This window comes from Doryrhamphus excisus, linkage group LG9 (genome assembly GCF_037039965.1).
Source record: "Doryrhamphus excisus strain RoL-2023G ecotype Guam linkage group LG9, RoL_Dexc_Guam_v1.1, whole genome shotgun sequence".
Taxonomy (NCBI): Eukaryota; Metazoa; Chordata; class Actinopteri; order Syngnathiformes; family Syngnathidae; genus Doryrhamphus; species Doryrhamphus excisus.
The window spans coordinates 8301063-8320514 of NC_136365.1; the positions used below are offsets into that span (position 1 = coordinate 8301063).

Sequence of the window (19452 nt, forward strand, 5' to 3'; positions counted from 1 at the left end):
AATGAATGAATGAATTTTTGGGACGTAAAGTTGAAATTAAAAAGTTGAAATATTCATTCATTCATTAATTTTCTACCGATTATGAAGGTCGCGGGGATGCTGGAGCCTATCCCAGCTGTCTTTGGGCGAGAGGCAGGGTACACCCTGGACAGGTCGCCAGCCAATCACAGGGCACATATAGACAAACAACCATTCACACTCACATTCATACCTATGGACAATTTGAAGTCGCCAATTAACCGAGCATGTTTTTGGAATGTGGGAGGAAACCCATGCATGGGGAGAACATGCAAACGCCAAACAGAGATGATTCAAACCCAGGTCTTCCTGAACTGTGTGGCCTACGTGCTAACCACTTGTCCACCAGTAATAACAATCACCACTTTGTTGTACTTTTGACGTTTCTTGTTGGTTAAATTACAACCCCATTTCTTGTCTTTCAATGTGACCCTAATACTGTCTCCCCCTATGACAAATTGGTGTAATTTGGGGGTTAGTGCAACTGTAATTGACCAGTTTCTTATTACAGCAACTCAATTTAATTGCGTTTTCAATCATATAATTTTTCCAGAGGATGTCCTGTGAGATGCATTGTGGTCATCTTCCACCATCTTTTCTAATTATAGTCTGGTTCTAAAGGCATAAATTGATAATTACATTGTAGAGGTGTACCTATTATATAGCTTGCATAGAGAGGCTTCTTTCCAAAAATAATGACAAAAGAGATTCCCTTCAAATTGATTCCGGCTGCAGCGACGCATTGCCTGGTTTGGTCTGAATAGAGCATTTTATTCATTTATTGTTTATTTTATCCATTTCAAAGCTTAAATAATGAACACCATTGTCATGGGAGAGTTCCAGTCGTGTCCATTAAGACTTCTTCTTGAGGGCTGTTTTTCCTACAGATGTTTAACAGGACTTTAAAGATGGATACAGTAGATAACAAACCAACTTTATATGTTTTCTGGACCATCATAATCAAAATAGACATTATAGTCAACACTCTTTATTACACATATATTTCACAGCCACTGGTTCACAACTTTTACAATCATCTGACCAAGTGTCATCACACACAACCAAAAGATATCCTGAAAGCTATATATTTAGGTCTTGCACAAACCTCCAGACAGTTCCTGTTTATGATACGCAGTGAAGATAGCAAAGCCCGGTCACAAATCAAGCCTGGCACGTGAATTTCCCAAGAGATAAACAGCAAAGATTCCAGCTTTGGCTGCAAAAACTCAGATTGCAACATTCAGGGACAGGGTAGTCAGTATAGACAGCTATACTTGGCACTGTTGCATGGGTGAAATGTTCTTTTCAATTTATCTTAAAACCAAACATTTTAGCTGAGACTTGGAACTACATAGAACATAATCTTTCAATAGTGCTCTTTTCTTAAATAGATGGTTACTATGGAAATGTTCTGCTGCAAAAAAGTTGCAAAAAATATGGAAAAAAAGCAATATGATCAAATATTGTCAAATATTGCAAAAATGTTGAATGTATTATTTATGTAATTATTATTCATCCATTCATTTTCTACCGCTTGGGTTGTGGGCGTGCTGGAGCCTATCCCAGCTGTCTTTGGGCGTGAGGCAGGGTACACCCTGGACTGGTGGCCAGCCAATCACAGGGCACATATAGACAAACAACCATTCACACTCACATTCATACCTATGGACAATTTGGAGTCGCCAATTAACCTAGCATGTTTTTGGAATGTGGGAGGAAACCGGAGTACCCGGAGAAAACCCACGCATGCACGGGAATTCCACACAGAGATGGCCGAGGGTGGAATCGAACCCTGGTCCTCCTAGCTGTGAGGTCTGCGTGCTAACCACTAGACCGCCGTGCCACCATTGAATGTATTATTTATGTAATTATTATTCATTCATTCATTTTCTACCACTTGGGTTGCAGGCGTGCTGGAGCCTATCCCAGCTGTCTTTGGGCGAGAGGTGGGGTACACCCTGGACTGGTCGCCAGCCAATCACAGGGCGCATATAGACAACCAATTTGGACAATTTGGAGTCGCCAATTAAGCATGTTTTTGGAATGTGGGAGGAAACCGGAGTACCCGGAGAAAACCCACGCATGCACGAGGAGAACATGCAAACTCCACACAGAGATGGCCGTGGGTGGAATTGAACTCTGGTCTCCCTGTGAGGCCTGCATGTTAACCACAGCCATCCCTATAAAACATTCATTCATTCATTTTCTACCGCTTTTTCCTCATGAGGGTTGCGGGGGTTGCTGGAGCCTATCCCAGCTGTCTTTGGGCGAGAGGTGGGGTACACCCTGGACTGGTCGCCAGCCAATCACAGGGCACATATACACAAACAACCATTCACACTCACATTCATACCTATGGACAATTTGGAGTCTCCAATTAACCTAACATGTTTTTGGAATGTGGGAGGAAACCGGAGTACCCGGAGAAAACCCACGCATGCACGGGGAGAACATGCAAACTCCACACAGAGATGGCCGAGGGTGGAATCGAACCGTGGTCCTCCTAGCTGTGAGGTCTGTGGCCAAGTCAGAGTCCTGACCTGAATCCTATTGCAATGCTGTGGCATGACCCTAAAACTGTAACAATAACTACTACTAAATTGTAGAGAACAGTTAAAACGTGTTGTTAAATATCAACCTGTGTGCATTTTACCAAATAGCTTTCATCCAGTAAAAATGTTCTCTCACAGTAAAGGTTTTGCTGCGATAAAGGCTACTTCCACTTGGACATGCAGAGTCCCTCTAATGTTTTGTCCACTCAATCTGCCTGCTCTTGCATGCATGGCTGCCATGTAATCGCCTGCAGCAAACAGGCCAATGCACAAGGACAGTTTTTTTTCACTCCTCTACTATCTGCTCTATGCTATAGTGATTGCATACCCACTTAGAAATAGGCACGAAAATGCAACTACCCTAAATGTCAAAGCAAAAATGACAACAACAAAAAACGATAACATGCATGTTGTCCTATATCTTGCATAAGAAGGGTGCATGGGCACTGATGCTGGAATAATTAGATATAGTATGCCTCACTCCATCCTGGGGACCTTGACCCACCAGCATATACTGTATAGATAGCATCCCCTCTATACATGTACAACATGTGACAGCCTATAGAATCTCTTTGAGTTGTGTAGTCAGGGCAGATTTGTGCTTGTATGACTGACTTAATGCAACAACACTATCACTCCTTAAGGTTATTTTCTTTTTTCATTTCTCAGTAACATTACATGGACATAACGAAAATATATACTTATGCAATTCAGCGTTGTTCCATTTTTAATGTGTTAGTTTCTCGTTTTACGTAGAAAACGTGCTTTTCGTATGAACGGTATTATTTAAATTGAGCACGATTAATACAAATCCACAGGTTTGGCGAAAGTACTGCTGAAACTCGTAATTACGAGTTACAGTGAATGTAACACAACTGGGCGGTGTCGTAATGGTCCAATCGGGTGTCGCGGCAACAGACACGTTGAAAACTCTGACAAACAGACATGGCAGCCTCCAGTGAATAAACAGCCCGTCTTTGTCATTTTATTTTTGGACAGAAACTGACAATGGTGGGCATTATAATGATTTTAAACACACTTTTGGTACATTGTTAATATTACTGAAGCTTGCTTGTTGCACGTAGAAAGCTGTGAAGTCGGTAGCATATTGTTGCTAACTGCCTGTTGAGCTAACTTGTGATTATTTTGTGTTAATTCAGGTTGTCGATACAAATCCCTGCGATCTTGGAGATATTCTCCGTGTCAGAGGTTCCCTGGAGCTCAAGTGTCTTCTGGACAGCAGAGATGGTTCGACCGTGAACTGTACACCGTGCACCTACAGTACATACATAGATTGACATGCAGGAAATGTTATTAATGTCATAGACCCCATTTACTGTCAAACAATTTCTTCACCTCTCATTTCTGGAGGCATCACTGATATATCAGGAAAAAGTTATTATTATTATGTAATGTTTCAGTGTACAATAATGAAAACAAATTGAGATCATGTCTACTTTCTACTTTCAGTGGCGTTCAAACAAAAAACGATCTCCAAAACATTTGAGACCCTGCGCTCACATGTCAACTCGGAATCCTGTGTTCTGAGGGTCCGCGACAGCCCAGTTATCATTTGGCCAAACCAAAGTGGTCATGTGACACCAAAAGATTTATCTCCGAGTACACTTTGTGACGCTCTACATCAGTGGATACAGTAAGTTGTCAAATAATCTTATCCTCTATTTGTTTTCATTAAATGCCGTCACTTCTATTCCAGGACAGATGAACAGGACATTTCTGGCAAGAAATCAAAGAAGAAGAACAAAAAGAGCTCAACAGCTGTATGTGAACATTTTGTTCATTTAAATTCTTTTGTATTAGACGCACTACGTTATCAGCTTTTTGTAATTTAGAGAGTCATCAACCTTAACCTGATGATGGACGTGACAAAACCAGGTCCCCTCCCTGCCCCAGTCCTCTGTAGGACCATCCAAGAATCCCACTTCCTGTCTGCAACTCTTCCTGTGGACTGTGTCATCAGCATCAGCTCCACTGACACCATTAAAGAGTATGTAACATCTTTAAAGGGGAACTGCACTCTTTGTGGAATTTTGCCCATCATTCACAATCCTTATGTGGAACATGAACACATCGCTGTCTCATTGTGCAGTACCAGTGAGCGCTTGTTGGTGTCGCTAACAAATCAGCTGTGTGAGATGGAGATTGAGATGCTGCGCCACATGAAAGGAACAACACTGACTGTCCCAGAGCCGTTCCACTTCCTGCTTCCTGAAACCAAAGATTTGGTCACAGTGTTTTATCCGTCTGGGGTTCCTGACAGCCAGCTTGAGACCCAACGTAAGGTACGTCAATCACGCAGTGCCCCCCGCCTGATACAGCAGATGCTGCTGTAGTAAAAAAAAGATTGATTACAGCACAAAATGCATAATCACTCAAATTCAGTGGTATGTCAGTTTTTGTATGCGAAGCATCCATCTGCTGGTGAATCCATCTCTGTGAAGACTGTGTAATGGTTGGGACACTATAGACAGATTCCAGCCAAGGAATCTTTTAATCTTCTTTATTATGTGCGTTTGTTAATAGAACGATTAACAACTCTGTCTCTACCTCCTTTAAAGCACTATGCACCCGACACTGAACAAGCATTCTAGGCATGTTAGACAAAGTTTTAATCCTATTTAATTTTTTTTTTTCTTTTCCACAAAATGTCCGCCTGAGTAGGAACTTCATCACCGCTTCAAGCTACCGGAGGACCAGCCCTATTTTCGAAGAGCCAATGCTTATCACTTTCCCGATGAATCCTACAAAGACGGTTACCTCCGAAACCCTCACCTGGCTCTCACACATCCAAACCTGGACGATGGAAAGGTAAATCTGTGTAAATATATGCATCACTGCTCTCTGGAATGGAGGCCCTCATGTTTGTTTTTTTCCCCTGTGTTTGAAGGTGTACCTTGTCCAAGGAGTCTACAGTTACCACCACTACATGCAGGACCGCATGGACGACAATGGCTGGGGCTGTGCTTATCGCTCCCTCCAGACCATCTGTTCCTGGTTCCAGCAGCAAGGCTACGTGGAGCGCCGTGTGCCCACTCATAAGGAGATTCAGCAGGTAATGTGAGAAATGCATGTTTTTATTTGCGAGCAACATTACCCAAAAATTACCTCACTAGGTAGGGCACTGACTCAAGAGTCTATTAAGTCATTTATATCGCATATACTTTTTAAAATCATTGGTTATCAATTAATACAATCAATATCAAACTAATATCAATTATTACACCTAAATTAACTCACACTGCACACAGAACCAATGAAGTATATAAAAGACTAAATACAAGAATTAAATGAAATGATCATAAATCAAAGCACTGGCAATCTTTCAATCTCAATAATAAGACCAATGCACAGCAAAATTATTACCGTCATGTTCAGAACATCAGCGACCTGGCAGTTAAGTGTACCGTAGTGTTAAAAGGGTTTAGTGGTTTCTGACCATCTGTGAACGTGACATGAGCGCAGAGAGGACCGTTTAGTTTGCTGATGTTATTTTGGTATGGTTTGGCCAACGTAGCCTGTTTTGTTTGTGCAGTAAAGATATAAATATTGACAGAAATACCCACCATTCATATTTCAACTTCTTTGGTCTCTTGTCTCTTCAGGCTTTAGTGGATGTCGGAGACAAACAAGCCTCCTTTGTGGGGTCTCGCCAGTGGATTGGATCCTTTGAGGTTCATGCTGTTTTGAACCAATTACTTGGGGTAACGTCGACGATTATGTTTGTGAGGTGAGGTTTGTCTGATGGATTCATGGCAACCACACTGATGCTGATCATCTATTTATGAATAGATTTAGGTTATGTTGAATGTTTGTGCTCTCAGTCAAGGGTCTGAGATGGCATCCAAAGGCAGAGAACTGGCCAACCACTTCCTCTCTGAGGGGACCCCTGTGATGATTGGTGAGGTCTTTAGTTTTAAGTTTGTATTTTCATGTAGGATCAGATTAATAATAAATACATTACCTGGGGAGTGTACAACTGCCTAGCTAATACAAACCATTTACAAAGATAACTGTTACTTTTCTATGTCTTTTCAGGAGGAGGTGTCTTAGCCCACACAATCCTGGGTGTTGCTTGGAGCGAGACCACCGGAATGATTCGCTTTCTAATCCTGGACCCTCATTACACAGGAGCAGAAGACTTACAGGTCATCACAGATAAGGTAAGGATTCTATAATAATTCCTGCTGTATATTTGTCTTTATTTCAGACATTGTTGACCCCCAACTTTGTTACTTTTTATTTAGGGCTGGTGTGGCTGGAAAGGACCAGAGTTTTGGGATGCGACCGCATATTATAACATGTGTCTTCCTCAGAGGCCAAAGGTTATATGAGTGCTTATTATTCAAACATGCTTAACGAGGTTACGTTAAACGTATCTTATATTTACACCTGCACAATTCATCACCAAAAAGGAGGCAGAAACAGATTTTATATAATCTTACCATTTCACTAATTACTGATGGTTGCTTAATGTTTAATGTGCCATGCTTAAATGTAATATGAATGAGCTATTAATATAATTTCTACATTGGAACATCTCTGTGAAGACTGCATGTTCTCCCTCTCCTTGTGAGTTAAATAATTTATATATCGAAGATAGCGTTATCAATAAAACCTGGATATTTTCCAAAAGTTAATGTGTTTAGCCTATTTTATTATATTGAAGTAGTCATGCCTATGATATCATATATCCAGTACAACATAAACGGACAGTTTTTATTTTGATTCTCATTGCTTATTTGACATCACATTGCCATATTGGAAAATTGGCATTATTATCCTTCTGAATGCACAAAACGTGGGACTCAGATGGCGCAAGTTTATTCAATACAGTAGTCGTCATTGTACGTGCTGTACGTAGTGAATACTGTTACGACAGTTGCTGGTGACATGTGGTGGACAAATGGTGTAATTGCATTTAGACGTTGTCTACGTCACCCTGTGACATACACATTTAAATCCGGTGACATCAACACGTAATGCCTTTCAATATAAGACGTGACACGTTGATGTAATTTTTCGTCTTCATTCGTGTTTGGCTTTGAGTAAAGATGTTGTCACTTTCACCGACTTCGTAAGAGAGATGATGAGCTTCTTGACAACAGAGTTGGAGTTCCCTCCGATGCTTAGCGGCGCTGGCTGGGACTGAAATGTGCTAAGAAAGCCGCCTATCTGGCAACACGGCCACATGGCAACCGTTGCCAGGAAGTGACGTCAGCTAAATCCGGGGGGGAATCCATTAGCCAGCTCTTGCCTTGTTTTTGAATCGATAACGCGGTGCCAGTGTCACCCGGGCGGTCATGTTTAACCCCAGTGATTTGGAGGGTGACGTTGACCACTCCTTTTTTGACAGCGACCGCGACGAAGAAAGAGATGGAGTCAGACAGGTTGTTAGAAGCGAGGAAAATGTGGAGGGAGAGTTGCCTGCTCGGCCGCCCAGCGGTGCGTTTATGGCATTTCTGGGTAGCGAGGACGTAGAAGGCAGTGGCAGCAGCACTGACGACTCTCGAGAGGCACGTCTACCTCGTGCGACGTCATCGGACGAAACCAGCGAGCTGTCTTCTGCGAAAGGGAGACGAGTCAAACGCTCGAAAGGTTCCTCTTCCACCTCAAGCCATTACAGTTCGGTGGGAGGCTCGAGGAGGAGAGGTCGGGGGCCGTCAGACATCGACCGCAGCAAGTCGTCGGATATGGGGCTGTCTTTTGCAGAAGAGTCGGACTACACCCTGGGAGACGGGGCGAGTCCTACCTCTTCATCTTACCTCAGGTCTGTGGAGGCTGACGAAAGCAGCGCCAAGGGACGTACGCAGAGGGATAGTGCGCCCCTTAGTGGTCACAGCGGCTTCCTTCATCCAGATGGGACCCATGCGGATGAATGTGAGTACATATGTCATGTTTTTTAAAGAATAGATTAAGACGTATTTACACTTCCACGCTGTAGTTGGATATAAATGCACATAACCATCAAATATCAATATAATTAAATTGGAGAACTCTAGTCAAATAGTGTATATAAATTATAGAAACAAATCATCTAATAATTTACACTTGCTCTTAAAAAACACTTCCCAGCTGTCTTCCGGCGGGAAGCGGGGTACACCCTGCACTGGTTGCCAGCCCATCACAGGGCACATATAGACAAACAACCATTCACACTCACATTCATACCTATGGACAATTTGGAGTTTCCAATTAACCTAGCATGTTTTTGGAATGCGTGGAATCTGGAATGCATGGGGAGAACATGCAAACTCCGGGACCTGGTCACCAAAACACGAGTGTGTATTTAGTTAGTTTTCAGATCTGTGTGAGTATTCTCATTCATCCAGGTCATTGTATTTTCAGGGCATGAAAGTTCAGGTTGTCTTGGCAGATGTTTCGTCTCTCATCCAAGCATGCTTCTTCAGTTTATGTTCACAATTAAATAGAGCAGCTCCAGTCTGAGAGGACGGTGCAGGATCCAAGTTTTTATTCTTAAATTGGAAGTGCCGCTAACCAAGAATGGTTTTCTAAACGGTCATTAAAGGGTTAATTTGGACTTTTTTACATGAAGTTGAATGACATCCCAATCTGCAATGTAGTGCATCAACGGTGACATTTGCATCACAAAAATGCCTTTAAAAATCTGATCTCACAATTGCTCAGCATTAGTTAGTGAGCATTAAAGCTAAAAAATAAGTAGCTAAGTTTATCAGATGTTAAAAACATAAAATCTAAGCTCAATGCTGAGTGACTTGCCTTTTTGTCCATTTTTAGGCACACTCTCTGGCCTTGTGGAGGTGCATTACACTACCTGTTTATATGCTACTTCACTTTTTAATGTACCATGCGGGAAATGGGAATGCCGCTGTATCTAACCCAAGTTTCTGTACTGGAAAATACAAAAACATGTATCGTTATACAGTACCCTTAGTAACGGGCCTATTATGCTTTTTCCACTTTTCTGTCTATAAATATACTTAGAATCTAGTATTCTCGTGTTAACCGATGCCAAAGTTTCAGATAATGAGATTTGAGCAATTGGAAGTGAGCCCAGAAAGAAGTTTGTGATGGCTCAAAACACTCTGTTTCGAAAGGCGTGGTAAAACTGCTCCTTTGTGATGTCACAGAGGGGCGGACTTCCTTATATATAAACTCCCAGGCCCTCCCCCAAGCTCTGCTTCTCCGCCGTCCCCCAAGCGCTGCTCCACCGTTCACTTGCTAGCAATGCCTCGAAAGGGAACGCCAATATTTTGTTTACAATTCCTAAAGACGCCACCACCAGGCACAAGTCGTTGGAGTTCCTGATTCTCTACCAGCAAAAGAAATGCATTTTATAGTATAAGGGCAAGCAGGAAGTAACAGTTCATCTGTGTCCTACCTGTTTATTTTGTGTAAGTCATGGAGCAAAAGTGCTTGCTTTTAAAGAGACTGGCTCGTTCTTAAATACTGCCGAGGAACTATTGAGCCAAGCACTGAAAACTTTGAACAGAACTTTTAATGACATCTCTGCCAATGAATCTGTTTTGTGTTCCTTTGTATGAATGTATTACATATCAACACAAGTGAAATAATTTACCTGGTGCTATTTTCCCCAGACTCTCAGACAGAGTCCTTTGTTCCTGAGAGTATTCTAGAGGAGAACGTATGTTTTCACTGGCGAGGACGACCAAACAGGAAGAACTACACCTTCAACAACAATGAAGTTCGACGCATCGATCATGAGAATCAGCGACTTCTTCGGGTGCTGTCACGGATTTCTCTAGCGCCCGGGTCCTCCATGGGTCAGTACACCCGAATTGCAAAGGCGGGCCCCCCTCACATCCCTCACAGTGCTGTAAATAGGCTACGGGAGCAGAAACGCATCGATAAGGACAACCAAGTAAGTGGGATTTGGTCTCTGTCTGTTACATACATATTGACAGGCGTTTCTGTAATGTGTTCTTCGCCTCATGTATTTAAGATAACCAGAATATTATATATAACACAGTACAGTTCTCGAAGAATCGCAATAGTAAGCATAGTTGAATGAATGGCTCTTTTGACAGTGACGATCAAAACTAAGCATTATTAGCTCAACTGGCTTCTTGTTTCACTTCACACTGAAAGAAGACACTGGATGGACGTGGACAGATGGCAGCGAGCGGGAGTGGCTGCCACCAGTAGGGGCGTAGCGACATTTAAGAAAGTTCAACTCTGCAGTTTTTGGCTCTTCACATGTAGACACCGTCCTCAACAGATTGATACAAAACAAACAAGGATTTTTTTTACAGTGGATTCCATTGTTGGCCAATGCTGTGATTCCATTAATACGGAAATCATAGGGCCCTAAAAAGAGTTGAAATCTGTACTCTCTTGTATGCTCTTTTAGTTTTTCTGCTCTAAAGTCCATTTCTAAAAGAATATGCGAGTGAAATACTTGCACTGTACAGCCCTGCCACAGGCCTTCTAGAAGCTAGGGACAGAAACACGGTGGTCAGAGTAGAGACTTTATGAGACATTCATGAGAGACATTATGAGAATACATTGCAAGTCGTAGTAAAAGTTAGTCTGGAGTCCTGCAATATAAAATAAGAATAGAATAGCGTGTGCAGGACAGACTGTTCACTCGATTAAGGAAGTTGCCTCATCACGCTGCACCTATTCCTGGAGTGCAGTAATTGAATATGGCATGTGATCTACGTCACACAGCTTATATTTTGCAAGTGGACTTTTTGTGTCCTAATGTTGTCAGTTTGGTGAGGTTTAAAAGGGCCCTCTATTGAGATGTCGCTTTGGTATAGTTCCACCTACTGAGGCATTTTTCTGACACAGTATGCACATGTTTGTCACATTCCTGACAGGATGACATAGTCAGTTTGTAATATGGCGTTCATCTCATGTAGGTAAATGAGCAATGATGAAACCAATTAGTGGGTGAAGGGTCCCTTAAAAATGCAATCAATTCTGTGTATGCTTGGGAAACCTTGCCTTAAAGGGTACAGGTAGTAATTCACACAATCCTGGGTTAGGAAGGATTATTCACTTTGTGAGTGTTCCCATTGTCTTTAAATGCCTCTTGTTGTCCAAAACTCAAAAGACTGTAATTAATGAGAAGTGCGATTGAGTAACTTCTTTAATTTTGACATGTTGATTGATATCCAGATTTATGGTCGCCACATATGGGTTGACATTAGCTCTGTTTTCAATGGAACCTTCACAATATTGCGTGTCAGCCTCCAGTCAAACAAAACATGAAATTTGTGAAAGTTTGTGTAAGTGCGTGTTCGTGCACATGTTGGCTTGTGATGCAATCTGTCGCGGTCACCCAGACAAGGACCGCCAGTGAGTTTCATTAATTAACCAATGAGCGGACAGGACTCGACTCCTGAGCTACTTTGATATTCCCAAAGTCCATATAGCCAGAACCGTGGATACTCAGACAATTCACTCTGGATGTGAGCACGTCGCTCACTGGTGTAGCTGGTCACAGCCACTTGTCTCCTCCAGATCGTCACGGTCATTGTTGCCTCCCAGGTGTGGCGTCCATTAAAAGTGCCTGCTATTACTTTCAGGCTCTCCTAAAGCGGCTGGAGTATGTCAAGTCTACACCTTTGCTCAAACGTTCGAACCAGCTGGCCGACTACCAGCGCCAAGCCAGATATCAGGCTACTCCATGCCCTGTGTGTGACAACTCCAACCTGGCTGCATCCAGTGGTGCGTCCTCAATTGAATCATTCTTCCTCAAGGATATATTTTTAACATCTGTCTATTCTTTCTCCACTGCAGTGGGCATGAGCTCCATGCGGGCCAGTACCTCCCAGCTAGGAACACGGGCAACCTCAGTCAGCTCCAATGCAACCAGGTCCAAAACAAATCTCTCAGCACGCCCGCCTTTTTGTTGTTAGTCACCTTTTGTTCAGGATGTGTCTTTACTTTTAACTTAATAAATGTTTTGCCAAAGGATTTTTTACATACTTTTTTAACAGAATATTTTGGGTCATGTAGGTCCTTTACATCTGAATAAGATGTTTGTGTAATATATAATGCTTTTTATCCTAAAACATTTGATATGTTTGCACTTAAAAAGGGCACCAGCAATTTAGTATACTTGAAATGTGGTCTTCCTATGTTAAAGGGGACCTATTATGCTATTCCTTTTTTCTGACCTATAAATATTCTGTTGTTGTATACTTGTGTAAAACAAGCAGTTTTTGTTACCCTTTGTATTCAGTTGTGGACTCCTATAGAGCAGTTACACATGATAACCCTCAGAGAAAACTTTATAGATCTTGCAGAATCTGCACCTATTCCAGCAGTAGTTTTCTTGGATTTGTACTTCCCGCCAAATGGTCCATTTTGATTATTAAGTAGTTCCGAACTACACACCTTATCAGAGGCACCATCGAGCTCACAAGCCCAACGTGAGGGCACCATGTTTACTAACTGCAGACAATCTTGGCACAGCATCAATTTTACATGTTTTTTGCGGGACTACCAGACATGGTGGGCACTGGTTCTTTCTACATCTGTGGATGAACAGTGTGTCTAACACTAGTGCACCGTTCTCGGCGAGAAATGAAATAAGTTGTAATAGATTTAGTTTTTTTCATGCAAAAAAGGGCATTTAACTGGTCTGTTTTTACATTTTTAAAGTATGCTAATACATTTTATGGTTTAGGATTATGAAAAATCAAGGGATTACCTTTATATTTAAGAGGATCTCATTTTAGAAATATTTATTCCACAAAGCCCACCTGATGTTAGATTTTCATGGCATAACAAGAGCATGAGAAACAGAATAAACCTTTATTCCTATAACAGTGAGGCTGTGTACAGAGTAAGAGTGTCACATGACACACCAATTGGACACTTTGATAGGTACACTTGCACAATCTACTGAGATCAAATGCATTACATTGTGAAGGTGTACCTAATGTTATGACTTGAGTGTATATACATAAGATTCATTTGACACATTCCATCCGCCTGGCTGCGACATGTTACAAGAATTAAGACTGGCATTATGAAGGGTTTCCATGGAGACTTGGAGTGACCTATGTGTATTTCTTGATCTCGTCGTACAACACCAGCACGAAGGCGCCGCCCATGCCTCTGATCACGTTGGACCAGGCGCCCTTGAAGAAGGCCTTTGATCCCTCATCCTTGAGGATCTTCCTCCAGCAGTCGATTGTGCCCTTGTACATGATGTCAGCTGGAAGACAAAACAGTCCCATTGGCGGAAGCTGCTCCCAACTATTGCGGCATGAGGTCACCTGATTTGCGGCACTCACCTCCTTTGCGACCGGACTGCATCATCATACGACGTCTGACGGTGTCGAAGGGGTATGACACCAGACCGGCTGCGGCAGTCACTGTCTGGGCGATCATCCAGCTGACCACGATGTGCGTGTTTTTGGGATCTGGGAGCATTCCTGTTGGGGAAAAAAATCCTTTTAGCAGTTGCTTGTTTTGAAGCAATTAAATGGAGCAGGCAGAGGCCCAAATTTTAGGTTGCTCGTACTGTGAGCGGAAAATACCGTAGTGATTACACATGTAAGACGATCTGAACACAAGACAACCCAACTTCCATCCAATTCATTTTCTATACCGCTTATCTTCATTAGGGAGCCTATCCCAGCTGTCTTCCGGTGAGAGGCGGGGTACACCCTGGACTGGTCACCAGCCAATCACAGGGCACATATAGACAAACAACCATTCACACTCACATTCATACCTATGGACAATTTGGAGTCGCCAATTAACCTAGCATGTTTTTGGAATGTGGGAGGAAACCGGAGTACCCGGAGAAAACCCACGCATGCACGGGGAGAACATGCAAACTTAACATAGATGCCCGAGGGTGGAATCGAACTCCGGTCTCCTAGTTGTGTGGCCTGTGCACTAACCACTTGTCCGCCGTGTAGCAATGAAATTACATATATTTAATTGAAGCAACTGTCTTAAAAAAGGATTTCACATTCCTTTGACAGTAGTTTAATTAGCTTCCAATTAGCATAATAGCAAGCTAATGATAGAAGAAAAAGCTCAGACTTGCTTGGAGAACAGTCATTTTGGTTGAAATGAATGAATCTCGGTTGTTTGTCTATATGTGCCCTGTGATTGGATGGCCACCAGTCCAGGGTGTACCCTGCCTCTTGCCCGAAGACAGCTGGGATAGGCTCCAGCACCCCCGTGACCCTCGTGAGGAAAAGCGGTAGAAAATGAATGAATGAATGAATGAATGAATGAATGAATGAATCTCTATCGACTCCGAATGTAAGACCATCTTATTCAGATTTTTCTTTGGAAATGCACGGCCTTTCTTTCCTATATCATTACATGTTATGAATGTTTTAAAAAATGTTCAAAATACCGGTAGGTAGATTATTGGATTTTATAGCTTTTTGCTTGAGAAGCAAACAAAATCGAAAACTAAAAATCTAATCAAAAACTAAAAATAAAAAAAATACATTCATTTTTCTACCGCTTATCCTCATGATGGCCTATCCCAGCTGTTTCATAGAAAATAATGTGCAGTTGCACATGCATAAAACACTGCAAATTATCAATGAGGAACAGATGGAAGCTACGTATTTCTAAATGCAGACATCTTGGCGCGAGTGAATGTGTGTGAACCACCACACAAGCAAATGCTACATCTTGTGTCACACACCTTTAGCTGTGTCGAAGCAGCCAAAGTAGGCCGCCCTATAAATGATGATGCCCTGCACGGACACGTTGAAGCCGAGGTAGAGACCCTTGATGCCGTCTGTTTTAAAGATCTTGCTAATGCAGTTTCCAAGCCCGGTGAACTCTCTCTCGGCTGTCCCCTTCCCGATGTCGGCTGCGAGTCTTGTTCTGGCGAAGTCCAAAGGATAGACGAAGCACAGTGATGTGGCGCCGGCCGCACCGCCGGAAGCCAAGTTGCCGGCGAAGTAGCGCCAGAACTGTGTTTTCTGATCCACGCCACCCAGGAAGATCTTCTTGTACTTGTCTTTGAAGGCAAAGTTGAGGGCTTGGGTGGGGAAATACCGGATCACATTGGCCAGATTGCCTCTCCAGAAGGAAAGGAAACCCTGCTCCTTTGGGATTCTGACCACACAGTCAATGATGCCCTTGTACTGCATATCAGCTGTGATCTGCTTGCTGGCATGTTGCACCTAAACACACAGGAAATAGCATGATTAGCAAACGAAAACGCTCCTGGATGTCCAAAATGTAGTTTTTCTTTGGTGACATTTTTTTTTTTTGGGCAAATATATGAAGCATTACAGTGCATTTCTTACATCAATCAAAATATAACTTTCCATTATTTACATTTGTGTTCAACTATCTGATCCCAAGCCCAAAAGGAGTAGGCTGAAGCAAAAGCTTATAAATGCCTACTCCTTTTTGCAAGATATAATCATGTTCATGCCACTGTCTTGTTTTCCCCTGTTATTATTATCATTGTGATATTATTATTATTATCATTATCATTATTGTTATAATCTTTATCATTATTACCATCATTATAATCATTAATATTACCATTTTCATCATTATAGTTAACATTTTTTTATTTTATTTTTATTTTTAATTATTGAATTTTACAGACTTCATTGCTGCATTTCCAGCAAATGAAGAATACACGTCAGACCCACATTCAAAACTGTAAAAAAAATTTAAAAATCCAGATATTGCTAGTTTTTATGTTTTGGTTTTCAGTTTTTAGTAAGTAAGTAACAGGTCCTTGTCACATGGGGCCGTGCATTATCATTTTGAGGTGTCTGTCCTGATGAGCCGTGCGGTTATGGTATGGATAGGCGTATGGACTCATATTCAAAAAGTTATCTTTTTATAGTATGTAATTTATTTTGCTGAAAAAATAACGTCAATCACAGCACTACACATTCACCATTTATGGTAGAGCCCATAAATGGTGGTCCATAAAGGCATGCATGGTTAAGTATGGTGTGGAAATTTGACTTCGGGGGTTGACAAGAGAGATTGTGACCTCTGACCTCAAAAATCCAAAAATGGACACATCCAAAATCTTCACTACAACTTTATATTTTGTTCATTTTTCACTTCCTCTGACACTTTCTGTCTATATGTCCCAAGTCTAGTGCGTCTGGTAGGACTGACGTCACGGACAGAGTTGTCCCCGTGTACAGTTACACTCCCAAGTTAAATTTAGAACTTCACTTTCACTGCTTATTACTGCAGATACTGCATTTTGCTAAATACTGCATTGCTTTGGTTCATTAAGCTGTAAAGGGGGCGTTTCATATCATAGTAGCATGACGTCATAAGCATCAACGGTGCCGTGCGTAAAATCAAATTACGCTCATTCTTTGCGCACTCCACACGCTCCCATTTACGCGCACAATACGCACATCTATATTGATGTACGTCAATACCGCATTACCAGTTCTTCTCACATGGTGCGCTAACCTTTACGCACATTTTGTAGTCTTTTTTTGTTTTACCTGCAGTAACAGTTTGACTCTTTCAATGGGAGCGACGGCTGTCTTGGAGATGGCAGCAGCTATGCCACCAGCCAAAAAATCCTTCAAAAAACTGACCACCGCGTCCGACATGGTTGTTCTTTTTTCCAGACAAGACCACAGAACCTCCAGCAAACCTGATGCTGCTCCAAGTGGAAAATGCACCCCCAGCACATGCGTCCTAATATACTGGTGTGGTCTATCGCGAGAATTTGGGTGATGGATTTGCCGTTGGTCAAACCGACTAAGGAGGTTGAATAAATATCCGAGGTTGAAGTTCACAAGGAAGTCGACTCGTTCACACAGGGGACATTTAAAGGACATGATATTATATTAATAACACAATATTGTAGCTAACCTTCATGTCAACAACTAGTTGAGGAGGACACAACACTGCATTTGTGGGGCAATTCCAATGATAAAAATACCCTTTTTTTGAGAGGGCCTTTCTATAGCTTGATGTAGGTTCTTTCACACCTCTTTCAAACCAGCAGTCATCCCTATCATGCAAACATACATTATATGTAAATACTAATATCCAAAAACATGATTGCTTCATGGCAGCCATGTTTTTCCAACCAAATTTAGATGTTCCTGTCAGGGGCATCACTAGGTTCTGAGGACAGGGAGGGGGCTTAGCCCCCTGGAGATGCACAGGATATGAATGAATGTAGTAGACATTCCAAAAAATCAAAAAACAATGAAAAAGAACCGGATATAACTTTCTCACTTTTGGACAGATTTAGTAGAGATACACAATTGTTTTAGGCCACCGTTAAATTTATACAAGTACACACAATCTACACTACACAAGCTCAGCAACCATTCTGTCCAGTGGACAGTGATCAATTATATAATAATCATTATTATATTATTAATTAGTCTATTATTATTACGATCATCATTATTCTTCTTCTGATTATTTCTACTACCAGTAGGCTAGTATTAGCCTGCTTATTGGCTTTCTTATTAGCCTGCTTTTGCCCTTTTGTATGAATTTGTGAGGTTTTTTTTGCAAAAAAAATCAATATTTTTTTCCCAGATTTAGTAGAGATACTCAATTGTTTTAGGCCACTGTTAAATTTACACAAGTACACACAATTGCTTATTAGCCTGCTTTTGCTTTATTGTATGAAATTTGTCAGAGACAGAAAATATCTAAAAAAAATTTTTAAATCAATAAAAAATATCTGTTTTCTCCGGGGACTCTGTCTTCCTCCCATATTCCAAAAACATGCTAGGTTAATTGGTGACTCCAAATTGTCCATAGGTATGAATGTGAGTGTGAATGGTTGTTTGTCTATATGTGCCCTGTGATTGGCTGGCGACCAGTCCAGGGTGTACCCCGCCTCTCTCCCGAAGACAGCTGGGATAGGCTGATAAGCGGTAGAAAATGAATGAACAAATTAATAATTATTTAGGGGGGCTTAAGACTCCCGACGCCACTGGTATATGTGGCTGTTAAGGAGTAGTAGTGTAGTAGTGACACACTAATACAATAGAGCCTAAACCTATACTTCATGTAGAAATTAATATCCAGGTTTGAGGTTTATTGGCATTTTAGGACCACTTTCAAAACATTTTCAGTGAGCTTCCTCAACATGTTTTTGTTTCTTTTTGCATTTTCAACGCAAACCGCACAGTCTTGCATTTTTTCAACTGGTTTTAACATTTTAATCAGGAGTTTTTGAACCATATGATCCAAACTATACTTATGTACTCTACTTGATGAATACAATGAAGGCCACATGGCTTGGTTTGTGTTTCAGTTGGTAACATATTTACTAACACTGGGTGGCGCTGTTTGACTGCACTCACAGGCCACTTCATTAGGTACACAAGCACACTCTCCTCATGAGATTTTTGTACTTTCATTGTAATAATAATAATGTAATATTACGATTAAATTAAAATTATTTTTAGCAACCTGCATCCTTTGATATTCCAATGTGTCTTTGCTTTGCTTCTTCCTGCTCCTTTTCAGACATGTGTAGTAATGAGGTGTTGTGTGTATGCATGTATGTGTATGTGTATATATGTATATATGTATGTATGTAGATATTTGTGTATGTATATGTATGTATATATTTGTGTATGTATATATATATATATAAATAGATATTGTAAGTGCATATGTGAGAAAGAATAATGTAACATAGTATTCATGTCTGAAATAAATTAAGAAGAATGTGTCACCCCTGGTTTCTACAGTCAAACAGGTGATTTTACTCAGCACACATTAATACAAATAACACAACACTTTACCAGGCCTCCATGGAGAAAAAACTATCTCAGTGGCCTCCCACTCCCCTCCCACTCATGAGGTCAGAGGTCAAGCTCAGCTGGCAGACACAGAAGCTGGAGCGTCTCACTCACGTGAGCTCCTCAGTCGGGCAGATGCTTGCACCTGC

General features: G+C 41.5%; 3 protein-coding genes across 4 annotated transcripts; 2 read left to right on the forward strand and 1 right to left on the reverse strand.

Annotated features, from left to right (window-relative positions):
* Positions 1 to 3454: 3454 nt before the first annotated feature.
* On the forward strand, positions 3455 to 7221 carry ufsp2 (ufm1-specific peptidase 2). The gene is made up of 12 exons (XM_058086203.2): positions 3455 to 3581; positions 3731 to 3818; positions 4041 to 4224; positions 4288 to 4351; positions 4424 to 4578; positions 4681 to 4873; positions 5253 to 5399; positions 5479 to 5643; positions 6194 to 6318; positions 6413 to 6489; positions 6627 to 6751; positions 6836 to 7221. Exons 1-12 carry the CDS (start codon positions 3579 to 3581, stop codon positions 6920 to 6922), a joined length of 1413 nt encoding a protein of 470 aa, XP_057942186.2. The 5' UTR covers positions 3455 to 3578; the 3' UTR covers positions 6923 to 7221.
* Positions 7222 to 7704: 483 nt separating this feature from the next.
* On the forward strand, positions 7705 to 13788 carry cfap97 (cilia and flagella associated protein 97). 2 transcript variants are annotated; one of them, XM_058086217.2, is made up of 4 exons: positions 7705 to 8468; positions 10169 to 10452; positions 12125 to 12266; positions 12339 to 13784. In XM_058086217.2, exons 1-4 carry the CDS (start codon positions 7892 to 7894, stop codon positions 12455 to 12457), a joined length of 1122 nt encoding a protein of 373 aa, XP_057942200.2. In that variant the 5' UTR covers positions 7705 to 7891; the 3' UTR covers positions 12458 to 13784. The 2 variants fall into 2 exon arrangements, with proteins under 2 accessions (XP_057942200.2, XP_078649482.1); XM_078793356.1 differs by having other exon boundaries at positions 7866 to 8468; positions 12125 to 13788.
* Positions 13345 to 17183, reverse strand: slc25a4 (solute carrier family 25 member 4). Its single transcript, XM_058086227.2, has 4 exons — positions 17024 to 17183; positions 15226 to 15712; positions 13844 to 13984; positions 13345 to 13764 (listed from the first exon to the last, which is right to left on the reverse strand). The coding sequence occupies exons 1-4, from the start codon at positions 17132 to 17134 to the stop codon at positions 13607 to 13609; spliced, it is 897 nt and encodes a 298-aa protein (XP_057942210.1). The 5' UTR covers positions 17135 to 17183; the 3' UTR covers positions 13345 to 13606.
* Positions 17184 to 19452: the final 2269 nt, after the last annotated feature.

What these genes read in the sequence shown, in the direction of transcription:
- ufsp2 (XM_058086203.2), top strand. An exon ending in TCGACGATTATGTTTGTGAG is followed by an intron (nt 6,319 to 6,412) that starts GTGAGGTTTGTC and finishes TTGTGCTCTCAG; the next exon opens with TCAAGGGTCTGAGATGGCAT. An exon ending in TACAGGTCATCACAGATAAG is followed by an intron (nt 6,752 to 6,835) that starts GTAAGGATTCTA and finishes CTTTTTATTTAG; the next exon opens with GGCTGGTGTGGCTGGAAAGG.
- cfap97 (XM_078793356.1), top strand. Translation starts at nt 7,892, where the DNA reads ATGTTTAACCCCAGTGATTTGGAGGGTGACGTTGACCACTCCTTTTTT. An exon ending in TGGGACCCATGCGGATGAAT is followed by an intron (nt 8,469 to 10,168) that starts GTGAGTACATAT and finishes TATTTTCCCCAG; the next exon opens with ACTCTCAGACAGAGTCCTTT. An exon ending in GCATCGATAAGGACAACCAA is followed by an intron (nt 10,453 to 12,124) that starts GTAAGTGGGATT and finishes TATTACTTTCAG; the next exon opens with GCTCTCCTAAAGCGGCTGGA.
- slc25a4 (XM_058086227.2), bottom strand. Translation starts at nt 17,134, where the DNA reads ATGTCGGACGCGGTGGTCAGTTTTTTGAAGGATTTTTTGGCTGGTGGC. An exon ending in GAGTCAAACTGTTACTGCAG is followed by an intron (nt 15,713 to 17,023) that starts GTAAAACAAAAA and finishes CTGTGTGTTTAG; the next exon opens with GTGCAACATGCCAGCAAGCA. An exon ending in CTGCTTCGACACAGCTAAAG is followed by an intron (nt 13,985 to 15,225) that starts GTGTGTGACACA and finishes TTTCCCCAACAG; the next exon opens with GAATGCTCCCAGATCCCAAA.